The following is a 16,805-nucleotide window of genomic DNA, read 5'->3' as shown; positions in this document are numbered from 1 at the left end:
TAAATCCTGATTATGTTGCTGCTCGCTCCCTTCGGTCGCTCCGCAGCAATAAAAGGAAAAAGAAGATAAAATATTCTACTGCGAACTGACTTGAGGTTAAAATAAAGTGGAGAACCGTACTGAGCCAAGAATACGCACTACATATTTCAATCAAAAACGCCGATTTATTCATACTAAGTACGATCGAACCTCTATCAGCTGAAACAAGTTGTGGCCCCTTTAGGTTCTGTTTACACTGAAATAGCTATAAAGAGGTATAAATGAGTCATGAGTTAAGTAAAAAAAGGTTAGAAGCAATTATTGCTTTGATCAAAATACACGGTGCATACAGTGGCAAACCTAACCCTAAAAAAATGAAAAACATTTCGAGTTCCATTAATGTTTAACTCTTATCACTATAATTGCCAGTTCTAAACCCTAATCACTATAGTCGGTGCTTAATTCCCATTTTCAGTGGTTAACCCTGACCTGACTCATTTTAAACGTGGTCTACAGTCTATTTCATTCGTAGGCTGGCTAACAAAATCTCATAATCATTTTCTGAACTATTACAAAGTAACGTAAATTCCATGAAAACATGTAAGGCCGGTCTTCACTTGGGACCAATCATGGGGGAGAAAATCCATTATCCACGAGACAAACTAAGGCAAAAAGAGTACTCAAAACGACAAACTTTATATTAGCCAAAATTCATACTGTTATTTCAAGCGATATATGGTTGTTTTTACAGTTAATTCATCACAATAAAAAAGACTAAATGGTTTAGCCGTGTAATGCGGGCTTAAGGCTGCATTAGGAGACACACTAGACACTATATTAAGAACTTGGGAGCCATGCCAATTGGGCTCATTCCTCCTCGACCAGTGGTCGCATGGGAACCCGACATTTGGCATTCGTTGTCATGACAGCGGAAGTACCAACACCAGGCGCGATGATGATAGGACCTTGATTGGCGGGGCGGCGCCTCCTACAGCAGCAGTAGCAACAGCAGCCACAGCAGACGGCGATGAGAAAAACAACCGTTCCAGCGATCACTGCTATTTTGGCAGGAATACTTAGGTCAATAAACCATCCGAAGAATCCTAAAAACAACAAATTTTGGTCATTTCTTTTCAAGCTGACACCTTTTTTACACGTATTGCACCGTGGAAATGAACAGTTATTCCTCAGTATATCGAATCAGCCCTACGTAGCTCCGATATCTGCAGTGACGAAAAATGAATGAAACGAAACTTCCCAGTAAAGAACCAGCTCTGTTATATTTTTCTGTACACCTGGCACTTGTTTATACCGGAGTTCCTCTTTACTTTACTCCTTTATCTGTGTTACTATGGTTACCAACATCGCAAGGTAATGAGGTGGACACGCTGATTTAACCTGAGTAGCAGGCACTTGGAAGTATTTGGGCGCAAGAAAGGACGAGAGTGCGAGAGTGAGACACGCGTGTCTACCTGTCGCGGCCCGTTCTTTCTTGCGCCCACTACTTCCAAACGCCTGCTACGCAGGCTAACACTGATTCAGTTCGATGTATACACGTATGGCAGGCACCTAATATAATCCCGCGGATGTCCCTCTCGTATTAGTAATGGTAACAGGACTGAGTGGAGTCCAATTCGGTCTGTAATCATACGAGTGATTAACAAAATCGGACGACCGCGTAGCGGGAGTCCGATTTGTTTAATCACGTATGATTACAGACCGAATTGGACGACACCAAGATCTGTTACCAATTAATCATAACTTTAACAAAATTTGTGATATAATAGGTTATTTTTTAAACCAAAACACAAGAAATTCGAAATTTTGTATTGCTAGCATTGAAAAAAAAAGCCATTTCAGCGCGCGCGTGATGGCGCGGACTGTCCTATTAAACTGTCCAATTTACGCTAAAATCAGGGCAGTTGATAACCAATCAGATTTGGGAATTTTGTTATAGTTATGATTAAGGTCTTAATTTGGTCCCGCGGGTGTCCCGCGGGTGTCCCGCTTTAAGTAAAGTGCTTATATTTAGTGTCGGACACCGCTTTATCGTACAGATTATTACTCGTGACAAGAACTTCTTTTAATTAGATATAGTACGCCATGTTGATCAAGATCAGTTTTACTTGCCACAATCGTCAGTTGAGATCGGCAAGTCTCCATCCACAACAGTGACTGGGGGGAGATAAACACCCAGTGCTCCGACCAGCAGATTCACCTGGTAAAAGATAAAACAGTCACCTTGAACTGATTCCATTCAATTGAGTGATGGTTCATTCAAATCTTACAAAAGTAGTTTGAAAGCTGCAACTAGAAAGACCTCTCTTCATATCAAAAATATGATCAGCATGAAGAAGTAAAAAACATTTAGTCTTCCTGGTTGCCAAGCGCAATTTTTTAATAAAAAATGTAGAAAACCATTTACACAGTAACCAGTTGTTTCGTTTTCGTTTTTGAGGATTCGTTTCTGTATGTGGGTTTTGATTTTGATTTTTATGTCTTAACTTACTTGAGCTAGTTGATGTACCACGTTAGAACAAGTCTAGCCTGCGCAAACATCCGTTTCTCCTCGCTCTTCGTCGCTGAGGAAGTTTCGCGCGGAAAGAAGAGCGAGTCGAAGAGCGCGAAGCATCACAGTGAGGGTAAAAGACGGAATGAGTGTGCGGAATGGCATGTGGCAAGCTTGCGGAATGAAATAATTATGCGGAATGCAATATTTGGAAATGGCACGGAGGAATAAATTAAACAGAAAAGCATACGCGCGTCTCTGCCGCGCCTTATTTTGGCACAAATTTGAAAGAGCAACCGCTCTGCCGGTCCGTTTATTATTGCTGCCTCAAACCAAGAAGCCAGAGCAGCGCGTTGGAGTTTACGAGGATTATGGAGGAAATCACTTCTAGTAGCGGTAGGCTTTACGAGGCTGCTAAGAAATGGTAGACTCGGTAGTCCCAAATGAAATAAACAAATAAGCCTCGTAAATACGCGCAGACGTACTGTGTCGCAAATCTGTCTTGTCCTGTAACTAACCTGTACTTCACTAAACTCAAATCAAGGGTCACTCTTTATCGTAACGCTAGAGGGAACAGAACGCTCGTTGAACGTGCATGAAGTCGGATATATTTGATCTCCGAATATTATGTCACGATCACGCGACCCACTTCTCACGCAGTTTCAAATATAGTAGAACGCCAGTAACTCGAACTCTGAAGGGAAAGGAAAAACAGTTCGAGTTGCAGCTGGAGTTAGCGAGGGTTCGAGTTATGGGAGTCGATTGCAATTCAATTTGCCATGTTAAAGTTGCTAGTTACTGGTCTTTCAACACTCCAGTGTATAGTGCAGTACAAATCTATCTTATTTCATCAGAAACGGTAAAATGATTAACCATTTTTAGTCATAAAACGTAATCTGTTTGCACCAATTAAAATCAAATTGCTGTAATGCTGACCGGTCTTATTTTTAGTGTTTTTACCATTCATCCAAAAAGAACTAATTGGATGGTATCTGAGTGGAGTTCCAAGAACCAGAATTCGAGTTACTGGGGTAAATTTTGCGAATTTCTGATCAAGGGAAAGGAAATTTATTTTGAGTCATTGGAGAATTCGAATATCCGAATTCGACCTAACGGTCGAGTAAAAATGAATGAAAAGTGGGATGAAATCCAGGGGAAATTGGACTTAGTTCGAGTGAGCGGGGAGTGCGAGTTATCCGATTTCGAGATATAAGGGTTCTCCTCTACAAGTAAAGGTAAAAAAAACCTGTGGAGTTAATCGTGCAAACAACTTTTGGAGAAAAATAAAATAAAGCAAAGGGGAGCGTGACCTTCCAAAACATCTTTTCTTCAATGGCCGACTTTAGTGATGTAAAATCGGTAATGCCATGCAGCCCGCCTGAATAAATCTAATCTTTGTGGCTGTGCGAAAAAGGCTAATTGAGAGTGAGAAATCGAGGAATCCTTCGTGGCTTTTTGATTGTCATCGTAGTCGAGCCCGCAAAATTAAAAAAGTCGCTACTTTTGCAAATTGATTGGCGTCAAAAAAGGGTGCACTTTTCCGTTTAATTTATTTCTTTCAGCCATTCAGCATATATCACATTCCGCATGATTATGTCACTCCGCAAACTCACTCCTTTTACCCTCACCGGTCACATGAGACCCCGCCAATTAGCCAATTGTTTATTTATCGTGACGTAAGGGAGCTTTCAATTATTGTGCTGGGAAAGGCCCTGTGGGAAATGGCTTGTGTGAATGGGGAGACTGGAACGTATGGATTGAAACAAATTTTGACGACCATCCCCGCCCCCTTTCCCCTTTCCTTCCAGGTGATTATAAATGAAAGCCTTAAGAACACACCTTTAAATGCAGTGTATCTCCGTTATTGGTGAGGTCTACTTGAACGTACACACCACCAACAGGAACACTAAATCCGGGCACTGGAATTTTGTCATCACCACTGTAGGTATGAGACCACGTGATATCCATATCTGGGACATTCATGGAAGCCGTTACAGTAACAGGGTCATCACATTTGTTGATCTAGCGAGTAAGAGAATATATATTTTCATCAATAGAGCCTATTTATACGCGATAGCTATTCACATGTCGCTGCTTCGCTAGAAATGGTCACACTTCAAAATTTCATCCACAGTAACTCAAAAGTTAGAAGCCCATTGTACAGTGTAGTAAACAGTACCACAGGAAAGTACTGCTCAGTAGCTTTCATTTGAATGGTCACGGATTTCATCCACAGACTCAAAAGTTAGAACCACCTTGTACATGGAGGATATTACACGGTGGCGCGAAGATATGAATTTTATTTTCGAGTGGCAAAACAATATTTTACAAACGAGCGCAGCGAGTGAGTAAAATATTGTTTTTGCCACTCGAAAATAAAATTCATATCTTCGCGCCACCGTGTAATGTTCTTTTTATTATATAGACAAAAAGACATCGATAAAATAATAGAGGGAAATGACCGAAATTACGTCATCGATAAACTCACGTGTGAGATTATGGAAAATAAACCACTCGGGTCCCGGATGTAGTTTTTATGAATTTTACGAGTGGTATATTTTCCAGTAAAACACTCGTGTCTATATAATAAAGCATAATAAACAGTACCATGGAAAGTACTGCTCAGTAGCTTTCAATTGACTAAAGTTATAACTTATAACATCATTGTCTTATTGTAATTGATTTCATTGCTTGTCATAAGCGTTTCAGTTCGCAATCTAAAACTACCTAGTCCGTTATGGCGTTAAATTCTTAGCATACCTTGAGTTTGAATGTGATTGGCTTCTTGACGAAATCCATTTTGCAGGTGATCGTGCTGCAGTCATCGCTTAGTGAACAGCCATCGCCCAAGGTTGGAGAAGAACCGGAACATCCCCCAACCTCAGAGATTGAGTCTGGCTGTATATCTTGGTGGTCTTCAGGTTCTTCAAACTCAGCTAAAAACCAAATAATTTAACTGCTGATCATAAAACCATTACCTACTGATTAGATTAAGGTTACGTTTACATTATACCAGATAGCTTTTGCGCCTGCGCGAAGACCATCATGATATCGGATAGGGCATCTGTTGACACACAGGAACGATCACGGTGATCTCGGCGCGATTTCTGTAACGATCACTAAAGTGGAGAGTCACATATCGGATAGGTGTTCATACAATATCGGATACGATAGCTAACCTGCGATCAGGCGTTTTTTTCCCCAGACAAAAAGGGAAGAAGGATATCTCATGATACCTGATCGCAGGTTATTCGATAGCTGGCCTTCTGTGCTAGTCAGTCCGGATACCAAAGTTCTCAACACGATAAATGCGTTTTTGTGCATGTACTTTACTCTAAAGAGCTTTTAATAAGAATTTCAAGAATAAGACTGACGAAAGTATTACTTTATAGTCTTAAGGGGGAGATTTGTATCAAAAGACGTCCAAAATTTTATCGTCCACAAATGTTCACCGACGGTCAATACAAAGGCTGGTAAAAGTTTACGCAATTATCTGAAACTAGAATAAATCACTGTAAATTCCAAATGTCGATATTTCGGAAATAACTCTAAGAATATACTTGTGCACTTTTCGTGTATTCAAAGTTTGCAAAATACTATGGTATAAATTACAAGCAGATTTTCACGCCCGTTCCTTGGTGGTCATGACGACGTGATACGACTCAGCGATATTTCGAATGTCTTCGCGTAATTTACTGACGTTTCACTCCCCCGAAAACTATTGCATTTTAAAACATCTTAAATGTCATCGACGCTTGAAGTGGTTTTTACAAGGAAATCGCAAAGGTTTAACTTTGTTTTCCAACAATGATCAACAATTTATGCAGCGGCCTGTGAAACCCCAGTACTTCAACCCTTTGCGATACCTTAGAGGTTCCGAGGAACTTCCGTCGGTGGTCGGCGCAGTGTTTGAAATAATTGGAATGCCACCACGTACTATCAGAGTATCAATAAATTTAATACTTGGTTCATTGAGCTATGATTCTGTTTTATTGTAGACGTTTTTATTCTAGTATTTCAAAGATCATTACTAAAAAATGGAAATGACGACAGGCAAGCGGCCATTAACTGCACATATCAAGGGATAATTTGACATCACGTTAGCGAAATTTTAATTTTTAAATAACACGCTAGACAATTATATACAAGCTGCTCTTTCAGGAGGTTTTCGAAGATTTTGATTCGTTTGTAGAGCCTTAAATTCTATAACGCGGTTCTAATATCGTGAAATCGAATTTAAAAGCCGGAGCATGCAGTTTAAGTTTTTGAAGCAACCTTCCCGGCTAGCTGAACATTACTGTGGAACTCGACTGGACAAGCCAAGAAATACTGAAGTATGATCAAGTATATTTAAGTTATTTAGTTTGCTAAAAATACTTAAAACTTTAATATCATAGTTTACAACGTTACCAGAGAGGTTCTAAAAGCTTTTAAAGCCATCAGACAGACTGATCAGAAAGCTTCACTGATGTCGACAGTTGAGCTAAGATATAAACAAGGGGAGGAGTTTCACCGCTTCACTCGCCATTCGAGGCGAATTCCTTTCCCAATTTTTACCGTTCTCTCATTCTAAAGAAACAGGTCATATATATCCGTCAAGTTTTTAATGGTTATTTTGGAAATTATGACTTCATTTGGTGGTTATTCGCGGAGCAAAATGTGCGGTATTGTTTAAAGTAAAAGGGCGAAGAGTCCCGAGGCAGAGCATTGATTCCAACAACACACCAAGGCCGTCAAGATTCCGGGAAAGCACGAGAGAGAGATTATTCTCTCTTGCCAAAAAAAAAGAGTAGTACAAAAAAAATACCTTTATCTAGATAGAGCTATAGGTGACAAAAACACATTTTTTAACTTTTCGGCGATGGATTGGTCTTTGCCGTACCGACAGCCTTTTTTATACCGAAAACGTTCAAATGTTCCTCGAATCAAGAATTCTCCCCGGGCTATCGTATCAAGATTTCCCAGAAAACTGTAACCCACGACAATGCTTTCTTCAATGCGAATTTCCTCACTTGTGATTCTAATAAAACAAACACGTGTTTTGAGTAAACTTACAATGTGATTTCTCACACCAAGCGGGCAAACTTAAGCCGATTTTTGCTCATTTCAGGTTAAAAACCATTCGAAACCATGTTAAAAACTGAACAAACCTACCTGCAGTTGAAGAAAATGCGTGGCAAAAAATGAACACGAAAAGACCAGCAATAACTATCCGCTCTGAAGCCATTTTTACTACAATCTGGCAATAGATTCAAACAGAAATTGAAGTTGTTAAGCCTTTCTTCAAAAAACGATCTATAAGGAAGTCAAGCCTTGTTTTCTCGGAAATCATGCATGACGCAGTAGTGCCCAGACTCTGCTGGGTGACCAGGCACTGTATGGGGTGGGACGGGGGTTAAGTCATACCCACCTTTTCATTTTTAGTTAAAAGTTTCGGGCACTGGCTCGCTGAAGAAAGACACTTTCCTTTTAAAGAGGTTCTGTTTGTAATTATATGCAACGGGTTTCTAGCTTTCTGATTGGAATAAACGATTGCCTCTTTTATTAAAACGTCCCCTGTCTAACTGAAAGCCTACTCTTCAATGGCCCTAAAATTAATCACAAACGCGCAGGGCGTTTGTGAAACCATTTAGGGTAAGCAATTTTATAGGGCTGCTGAAAACCAATCAGATTGGAAAATTTTCTTATTGGCACAATTAAATGATGATGATGATGATGATGATGATGATGATATTAATGACACACCCGTTACAGTTGTAATACGGACACTTAAGGGAGTCATAGAAAGTGTTCGTATTAAGCGTGTCATGTTATTAAAATCGATAGAACAAAATAGGAAAGAAATAAAAGAGGACATTAGCATCGTCAATTCAAACATCTTCAACTTACACAAATCCGTCATTCCGCGGGGCAAATCCACGGAAACACTCTAAAATCGCTCATCTTTACATCACGTAATCAAAAATGTTCTCTGTAAAACAAGTTTGTAGACTTTCAAAAAAGCCCTTCGTCCAATTTAATGAAAAATTTTATGTGGCTAGTTTAGGACTCGCAAATGCAATGTTAGTCACGCCACTTTCCATCATACTTTGGCGCGAAACGCAAATGGAGGCAAGATTTCGTCGCGCGTTCGCATGGCCACTTCCCTCCCGGCCTAAAAAGCTCGCTCCGCTCGCAAAGAAACTCATGAGCTCGACTTGTAGCTACGTGTACCAAGTCTAAACTAGTTTGACGCCATAGGTGTTACCTTCAAAAAGGAAAGGTTTGATACAACACACAGCTGATTATGAAGAGTCCGCATTAGCTAGGTTGACTTTCTATCTGTCCATTGGGCATGAGAGAAGTGTCCTTTGTCTGCATTAACGGGTCAAGTCTGTATTAAGCGGGTTGAATTTAGAGAAAATGTAGGGGCTTTCCCTAGGGACAAAGAAAACTGTCCGTAATATTCAGAGGGTGTCCGTAAAGAGGGTTTGACTGTACTTTTTCGCTAAAAATCTATTCGCATTTTTACTAGAGTTGTGTTACCTAATCTTTTTGAACACAGCTTAGCTTTTAAGGAAGTTGTTGCCGAAATGTAGCTCGTTTGATTGGCTGAGTGGCTCTTTTTTTGGCAAGTGACGTAGTTTTTTATTTGTGAAAATTATTGTTTTCTTGACATGTCTTAGCTGGTCTCCTAGGAACGGCCATAAAAGGAAATATTGATTTGAATATCTAATTAGAGTTCTCGGCAGTTCGCTAGTTTAACAGAGTGGGCATTCGAACATCAAGATGGAGGGAAAGTTTCTCGTTTCGTTGCTCATTTTGGGCCTGGCTTCTTCTTCTCTAGGTATGTTTCCTCTGTAAAACATTTTTCTAAGATCTGAGTTTATGCAGCAAGTACGTACCAAAGTGACGATGTTTTTCGGTTAGGTGCAAATTTTGTTACGCAACATATTTGTTTTGACACTACACTGTCAATTCTTCACGTAGGAGGAAATTTAAAGATAAACCCAACTTTCCTATCCTTTCCCGGTGACTGGTTTTGCTAGTCTTTTAACAGGTAAAAACATTACGCTCAACGAAATTGCTGGATAAGAACTTTTCGCACCAGCCATGTCGTCTCTTGCAGTACGATGATCCATCCATGTCATCATGATCGAAAAACTTTACTCATTTCAATTTCTTCAAGGAATCGGTTCACTCTTTTAAAAAATCGTATAAAGCGAACGCAAAAGTTTTGAATTTGCGCTGTGTTTCTGAGGAAAATTTTGAGGAACGTTTCATCTTCTGCCGTTCCGTTCAGCTGCTTCAAGTTTGTTTATTTCATGACGTTTCATACAAACCTTGTCCTGTAATTTTAGTTTCGGGAAAGAAAACCGATTAAAACGCGAGCCATTTCCACTGCATTAACTCACAGACATTAAAAGCACAAGATATCTTCACTAACGTATTTTTCCCCAGCTCTGTTAATTGATTCCGTCTAAACGAAAAAAGCTGCGTCATATAGTGTCATCCGGAACGAAGACTTTGTTTGTACAATTCATTGTTTAATACTTTGAAATATTGTTCGTGTCCGAGTTTAGTTGTTACTTTGTTAGAAGTGATTTATTCTCTTTACACTTTTCAAGGCTATCTTCCAAATTTATCGATAACATAACTTCAGCTTAGTGGTACGTGATGCATGTACGGACTGTAAGTTGTCAAAAGAATTAAACAGCTACATGCATGTGACGTCTTCTTTACTTTGTTTCTCGCGGAAATGTGGGAAGTGGGATATGCGAGATGTGGTTGCATGCGGAGCTTGCCCGTTAAGGTGCTAGCGGAGGCCGATTTGGGCAATTTTAGTCGTATGAAAATATTAGAAGCATTTAATAAAAATAAGTGAAATTTTGGGGTGCAAGTGGTAACTGTAAGTACATCTTCTTTCGGATATCTTTTTAGGAATTTGTGGAATTCACAAAAATTTTGAGTGTTGTCGAAGAAAAGCTTTTATGTCTATTACTTATGACGAATTAACAAGGAAAAAAATTTGCAGTCTCAGTGGCATGAAGCGCTGAAATGCACAAACCGACAGACTACACGATCATGAACATGTTAGCTTTGTTAGCTTAGCTTTGTTTTGAAAGTGAGAGTTTTCAGAACTCGGAAGTAGCCTATTAGTTTGCTGCATGACGTAGTGTTTTTACATCATTGAATATCAGCAAAAGGTGGACACCGTGGCCGTGACCATGATCATGACAGGTATCACAAGAAACATGATGACGACAAGAAATGTCCTCCACTTTACACTTCTCCTGACCTTCCTATGAAGTGTTCCACCAGCGGGGAAGGCTGTAGCAAAATCACTTGCTCTACACAGCTGGATGGTCAGACCGTCACGCTGAGTCTTCAGTTTAACTCTGCTGAGGATGTAATGAGTGCAACAATCACTCTTAAGGTTCCAAACCTTGACTATGAATGGTCGCATACTTTCAAGAGTGGAGACAAGATCCAGGTACCAGGTTTCCCTCTAAAGATCAAAGGAGTGGCTAATGCAGATATGTACCTGATGTTGAAACTCGTCAAAGGAAAAATGGGAGTTGCATTCAAGGTAATTTATTATGTGAAAGTGAAATGCAGTCCTTGCAAGAAGTCAATTTTTATATATCCTCTTAGATAGTTTTCTGGGTGTCAATGGCTTTGCATACCTGAAATCAATGTAAGCAGATAAAAAGTCCTCCGAAATGAGGTCCTGTGAGGCTAAACCAATTTGGATCGTCATACTTTTCTGGGAAACTGCCCACCTACCCCTCCCCTAAGCCAACATTAACACTTACTTCTCACTTAGGGCAAATTGTTGGCTTAGGGAAGGGGTAGGTGGGCAGCTTCCCAGAAATAAATAATGATCCACTGATTCCAAAAAAGGGACAGGGCCTTGAAACGGCAACATATAATTAGGGATCCTTAGCAACGGCGACGGCAACTAGGACGTCAAAAAAGCAATAGGTTTATTACGCAAAACAACAACCTTGCACATGCATCACGTTTTTTTGTACATTTCTTTACCGTCCTTGCACGACTACGATGTGGAAATGCCTAATTGCACGTTTTATGGAGGACGTAAACAAGTGACAACGAATCTCTTTTTCTCTCTCTAAACTTGAGTGCGGTCCTCAAGTAATCAACTCCAGGGAAATTCGCCTACACTTGCCATTTTCAGCAAATTGGAATAAACGCGACAAAGATTGAAAAAATGGGAATTCATTTTAAAACTGACGTTTTCGCTGCCATTGCCGTTGTCGATGCTAAAGCTCCCTATTGATGATTTTTAGTGGTGACATAACAACACAAACATGGATTAAAACTGTGAGATGGACAAAGATGCATACTTGACAATAATTTATGTATAAATACCAATGTGGATGTGGCTTGCTCCTGAATATCTGAAATGACAGGTTTTAAAATTCTAATGAAGGACATGCACACACCCCTTTACTGAAAAAAAGAACGAAAACAAAAAGAGAAACCCAAGTCAGGTGTTCTTTTTCTTTTCCTCATGTGAAAACCACTTGGTAGATTTGCTTCCATGCATGTTTGCTTGGACCAAAAAATTAAAGGCCATATTTTTGCATCTGGAAAAAGGGAAGAGGTGTTTTCAGAATAGCAAATTAACTGTATTACAATGTTTTGAATACCTATAGATTCATTTTTCTTAGCTTAAGCTTAAAAAATATGGTAAATATAATTAGTGGAGTTTTAAATAAATGCCTAAGTAGCAGTTTATATTTGTTACATTTTGTCACTCATGGTTAATTATTTTTGTGTTTGAAAGGTGGATCTCTATGTCAAGATTGACAGTTCAGAACCTTTGGATGTTACCTTAGTGAAGGGCAAGGTGCCTCACATGGAGCATCACCGCTGGAGCAAATGCGGCAGTGAGTATTTTTATTTTATTTTATTCTTATTTTATAAGCTTCGCCAAAAAAACAAACAAACAAACAAACAGAAAGAACGTTGGCAGGGACACCGCAACAGATGTGGCCAATTACAGCAGACCTGGATGCTCAAAAAAAGTGAAAAAAAGAAATGTTAAAAAGCACAGTGATACAAGAAAAACTCCAGCTATGTACAACGAGTTATTGGACGAGGCAAGGGACGAGCACTATTACATTTTAAACAGATAGAATTGAACGAACGTGGGTCTTTACAATCATAGGAAACAGCTAACGCGGACCTACAATAATTAAAAATAACCTATTTAAAGGAAGCTAAGGTTGATGAGCTCAAATCCAGTTCATCCACTACACAATTCCAAATTCTACTAGTATTGAGTATTAGTCTTCTCATCTCTCAAGTTCCTAAGGGATGCATTAAAGTAATCTCCCGATTGTGGAAATATATGTATCCCCTTCTCTGAACGAGGGCTATAATTTAGTTTCTATGGAGCATGGTGGATTCCTTAATTCCTAGGAACCCAGTGGTCAAAATTGAGAAGTCTTTAGCTATAACATCCTTAACTAGAAGTTAAGAAGTTTGGTAATTAATTCACGAAGGCCAATATCCAGCTATCCAGAAACCGATCAAGCTTGGTCAATAATGGATTTATTGTATGGCCAAAAGAAAACTTTTTTCTGGCGAGACCAATGTGCAAAAATTGTAAGCCAGCTTGGGAAGTCAATCAGAACGTGAGGTTTTCTTCAGCCTTCCCAATAATGGACTCAGCCACATAATGAATAAAACTCCTTATAACTGAATTTAGACAGTAACCAGTTTGGCCACTCCAAAAATACACAGGAAAAAATTATGTACTTACGTGTCAAGTCATTAACTTGTCCTTGTGAAAAATTTGTGTTTTTTTGTCCAGGGTTTGCATCCTGGTTCAAGCGCCAGTCCACCGCTGTCAAGGCCAGCATCATTGTGAGTGCTATCTTGGTTTCCCTGATGGTGGTCTTTGCCATTGCCTACTGCTGCAAGAAACGTCGCACCAGTGCAAGCAAGTTGGGCGTCAAGCCTCCAACTTATGAAGAGGCTACATATCCCATTAAAAGCAAGGTTCCAATGGAACCACTGGTCAATGAGGAGTAGCTTGCAGGCGCACCTCCTTGTCACATATCCCAGTCTACATAGTTAAGAACACATACTGCCATACCTGTAAATTAGAGAATTTGTCAAAGCAGTTTTAAGTTGCAGTAAGCTTATTTGTAACCCCCTGGGTCGGGTTGTTCAAAGCTGGGTTAAGATAACCCAGGGTTAGTGCAAAATTTGAATTCAGATACGAAAGCTTAAAAAGTAAATTCAGTTTAATTACTTTTGTTAGCAAGGTGATGATTGGATGTTCTTAAAAATAACAGAGAAAATGTTTTTGAGCAAAAGAGAAAGAAACCTGGGTTAAGTGCAAATTGATCATCCTTGTGTTGAAAAGGGTGTGTGGGTGGGGCAAAGGCTCGTGCCATTGTTTTGCCACGGCACTTTCTCCAATATTTTGTGAAGGGTTTAGTTTTTAGTCACACTGTGTACATGTGGTTCCTTTGTTATGGCATTCAAACTCATGCTGCATATGTGACAATCACATAATTTTAAAACTTAAACTGCTTGAGGCTTTAGTGTAGCTAAAATAGTTTTTAAACTTAATGCAATGCATACTGGGAAGCTCATGTGACATTTTTTTTCACTTTTGTAAGAATAGTGCATTTTGCTTTGGTGTTTACTTTTGTATGATTACTATGTGTCCTGTATTTTCTATTCATTATAATTAAAGAAGCACAAAAAAGGTGGAATTATGTGTGTCCCCTGAAGTGTATTCTCTCTCCTTTCTTCATGGTATTCCAAACTTGGCAGTTTGCAGGATGGTTGTCACATGAAGTTAATGGTTTAAAGGTCAGCAAATACATCACAAACACATCCAAATCTAAATATAGTCCTTATGATTGGTTGTAAAAATGCATACATTGAAATGAGACTCTTTGCCAGATAGAAAATCGAAGAATTGAGTTAAGTTTTGACCTTTTTACTTAAGAGTATAAAAAGAGTGTTAAGATCAGGAGCCCCAGAAACGTTGCTTTTGTTATTGAAATTTGTTGCAAGGGAAATAAAAGAATCTTGTTTCAAGAACCAATGTGCTTCTGGTTGGCACATTAATATCAATAGGTGATGTCGGCTTCAGTATGGTTATAACAGGGTTGTGGGCACCTGATTAAGACTTAATTTTATAAAAACCAACATCGGAAATAAAAACCCGGGTTGGGGGGGGGGGGGGGTGTATTTGGTGTAATGGTCTATACTGGGAGGCTCTTCCTTGGCCCTCTAGAGAAATGGTTATTAGAATTAATGAAATAATCACCAAGTATGAAATACTTTAGTCTTTAATCAAATTCTCTCAACAGGAGACCATCACCCTGGGCTCCTGCTCTCAACTAATCTTTGAAGGAAATATATAGGGATCAGTGTGGAGAATCTGGATACAGGGGCTTAAAAAGTTAAAGGAGTACCCTTTTTAACCTGTGTATCTGAAATGGCTGGGATAAAGTTGAAGTATATAAATGGGTGGGAAAATGTTTAAAATTGGTATATAAAAGCGTATGGAAGACTAAACCACCCCATACATATCTTAGAAAAGTAGCCCCATCCCTTCCCCATGGGAACAAAAAGAGGATAGACCCATCCCAGCCCATACTGTGCTTGCCATCCATGCTGCTTTCCTTTAGATTCGCTCTTCCTCAAGGAAAGTGAACCTTCGAAGTGCTTTTCAGTGGTGCAAAAAGCCAAACCGAGTTCCCACCACAAAACGACGGGGAAGGGGAGAAGGCAAGACAGTTTCTTTTCCGCAAAATAAGATAAAAAAGACTGTTTCGTGATATTCTGGATACAAAAGAATGTTTTGTAGACATGAAAAATGAAAGTTTTGAAAAAGTAAAAGAAATCGAAATTCTCCAAACGGGTTAGTCCATGGTTTTTGTCAAAAAATGGCCATTTTCCATCGTTTGTTTTTTCTGCAAAATAAAGCAAAAAAAAAAAATGTTTCGTGACATTGCGGACTGAAAAGGATGTTTTCTAGACATGAAAAGTAAAGTTTTGAAAAAATTCCAAAAAATCGCAATTTTTGCAAAGGGCGTAGTCTATGGTTTTCGTCAAAAAATGGCCATTTTCCATGCATGGTTTGTTTTTTTTCCGCAAAATAAGCCAGAAAAAATGGTTATTGATATTCTGGATAGAAAAGGTTATTTTCTAGACAAAAAAAATGAAGTTTTGTAAAAAGTATACATAAGGGAAATTTTCCAAATGGAATTAGTCCATGGATTTTGTCAAAAAATAGCCATTTTCCATTTATGGGCCAGAAAAATTTTTTTCTTGACATTATGAATAGAAAAGAATTCTTTTTAGACAAGAAAAATGAAGTCTTCAAACAGTGACAGAAACCAAAATTTTTCCAAAGGGGTTAGTTCATACCCCTTTAGAAAACTTCGATTTTTTTTCACTTATAAAAACTTAATTTTTCTTGTCTAGAAAACATTCTTTTCTCTCCAGAATATCAAGAAACAATGTTTTCTAGCTCATTTTCCACAAAAAACATAAGATCGAAAATGGCCATTTTTTAACAAAAACCATGGACTAACCCCTTTGAAAAAATTTCGATTTTTTTTACTTTTTCAAAACTTCATTTTTCTTGTCTAGAAATCATTCTTTTCTATTCAGAATATTCCGTAAGAGTGTTTTTGCCTTATTTTTGAAAAAAAAAAACATACAAAATGCCCATTTGTTTACAAAAACCTAGTTGTCAACAGAATCCCTTCACTTGCGAGCGCGAACAATAGAAACGTCATCCCTCGCGGCCCCTGTTCAATCAAATCGCGATATTTTCTGGCATACTGACTTAACATTTCAACTGTAAGTACTTTCCTTTATATACGTGCGAGTTACTAGAGATTTCGTCCTCTGGGGAAGACATCTCACTGTCTATCATGACATCAAGAATTTTGGCTAGTGTACACGAACAGGAGCCCGTAAAAAATTGATCAAGAAGAACTCTAATATATAGTACTGTACTTCACATCTGGACATGTCCCCGGTCGGTTACTAGAGTAATGTATCGGTCAAATCGAAGCTTCAACATCCCCCCCGCTCCCAGGCATCCCCCGGGCATTTGACACCTTTTTCCCGGGGAGGAGGGAATTTGATTATCAGAGTCTTCCAGCAGGGGGTGGGGAATTTGATCCCCATGCGTTAGGGGTGGGGAATATTTGAACTGCACTCTCGATCTCATGTGAAATCTCGAAATCTCGAAATCTCTGGCGAGGCTTTCTTTACTTCGCACCGCTCTCCACTATCTGAACGCTTGGAACAGGCTATGGTGTTAGAGCAT

General features: G+C 39.1%; 2 protein-coding genes across 2 annotated transcripts; one reads left to right on the top strand and one right to left on the bottom strand.

Moving 5' to 3' along the window:
* Nucleotides 1-144: 144 nt before the first annotated feature.
* Nucleotides 145-7,780, bottom strand: LOC140950471 (uncharacterized). The gene is made up of 5 exons (XM_073399703.1): nt 7,643-7,780; nt 5,249-5,424; nt 4,328-4,510; nt 2,110-2,197; nt 145-1,082 (listed from the first exon to the last, which is right to left on the bottom strand). The coding sequence occupies exons 1-5, from the start codon at nt 7,713-7,715 to the stop codon at nt 847-849; spliced, it is 756 nt and encodes a 251-aa protein (XP_073255804.1). The 5' UTR covers nt 7,716-7,780; the 3' UTR covers nt 145-846.
* Nucleotides 7,781-9,208: 1,428 nt separating this feature from the next.
* LOC140949878 (uncharacterized) lies at nt 9,209-14,223 on the top strand. Its single transcript, XM_073399020.1, has 4 exons — nt 9,209-9,314; nt 10,669-11,057; nt 12,279-12,381; nt 13,311-14,223. Exons 1-4 carry the CDS (start codon nt 9,257-9,259, stop codon nt 13,529-13,531), a joined length of 771 nt encoding a protein of 256 aa, XP_073255121.1. The 5' UTR covers nt 9,209-9,256; the 3' UTR covers nt 13,532-14,223.
* Nucleotides 14,224-16,805: the final 2,582 nt, after the last annotated feature.

This window comes from Porites lutea, chromosome 10 (assembly GCF_958299795.1).
Source record: "Porites lutea chromosome 10, jaPorLute2.1, whole genome shotgun sequence".
NCBI classification, from domain to species: Eukaryota; Metazoa; Cnidaria; class Anthozoa; order Scleractinia; family Poritidae; genus Porites; species Porites lutea.
The sequence above is the reverse complement of the archived record's forward strand: the minus strand, read 5'-3'. Positions and strand labels throughout refer to the sequence as shown.

Bases quoted from the DNA above. Each gene is read 5' to 3' on its own strand.
- LOC140950471 (XM_073399703.1), bottom strand. From the start codon at position 7,715: ATGGCTTCAGAGCGGATAGTTATTGCTGGTCTTTTCGTGTTCATTTTT. The intron at 5,425-7,642 runs GTAGGTTTGTTC...TTTGGTTTTTAG, and splicing joins CGCATTTTCTTCAACTGCAG to CTGAGTTTGAAGAACCTGAA. The intron at 2,198-4,327 runs GTGTGTTCTTAA...ATCTTTTACCAG, and splicing joins GAGATACACTGCATTTAAAG to GTGAATCTGCTGGTCGGAGC.
- LOC140949878 (XM_073399020.1), top strand. From the start codon at position 9,257: ATGGAGGGAAAGTTTCTCGTTTCGTTGCTCATTTTGGGCCTGGCTTCT. The intron at 9,315-10,668 runs GTATGTTTCCTC...ATTGAATATCAG, and splicing joins CCTGGCTTCTTCTTCTCTAG to CAAAAGGTGGACACCGTGGC. The intron at 12,382-13,310 runs GTGAGTATTTTT...TTTTTTGTCCAG, and splicing joins CCGCTGGAGCAAATGCGGCA to GGTTTGCATCCTGGTTCAAG.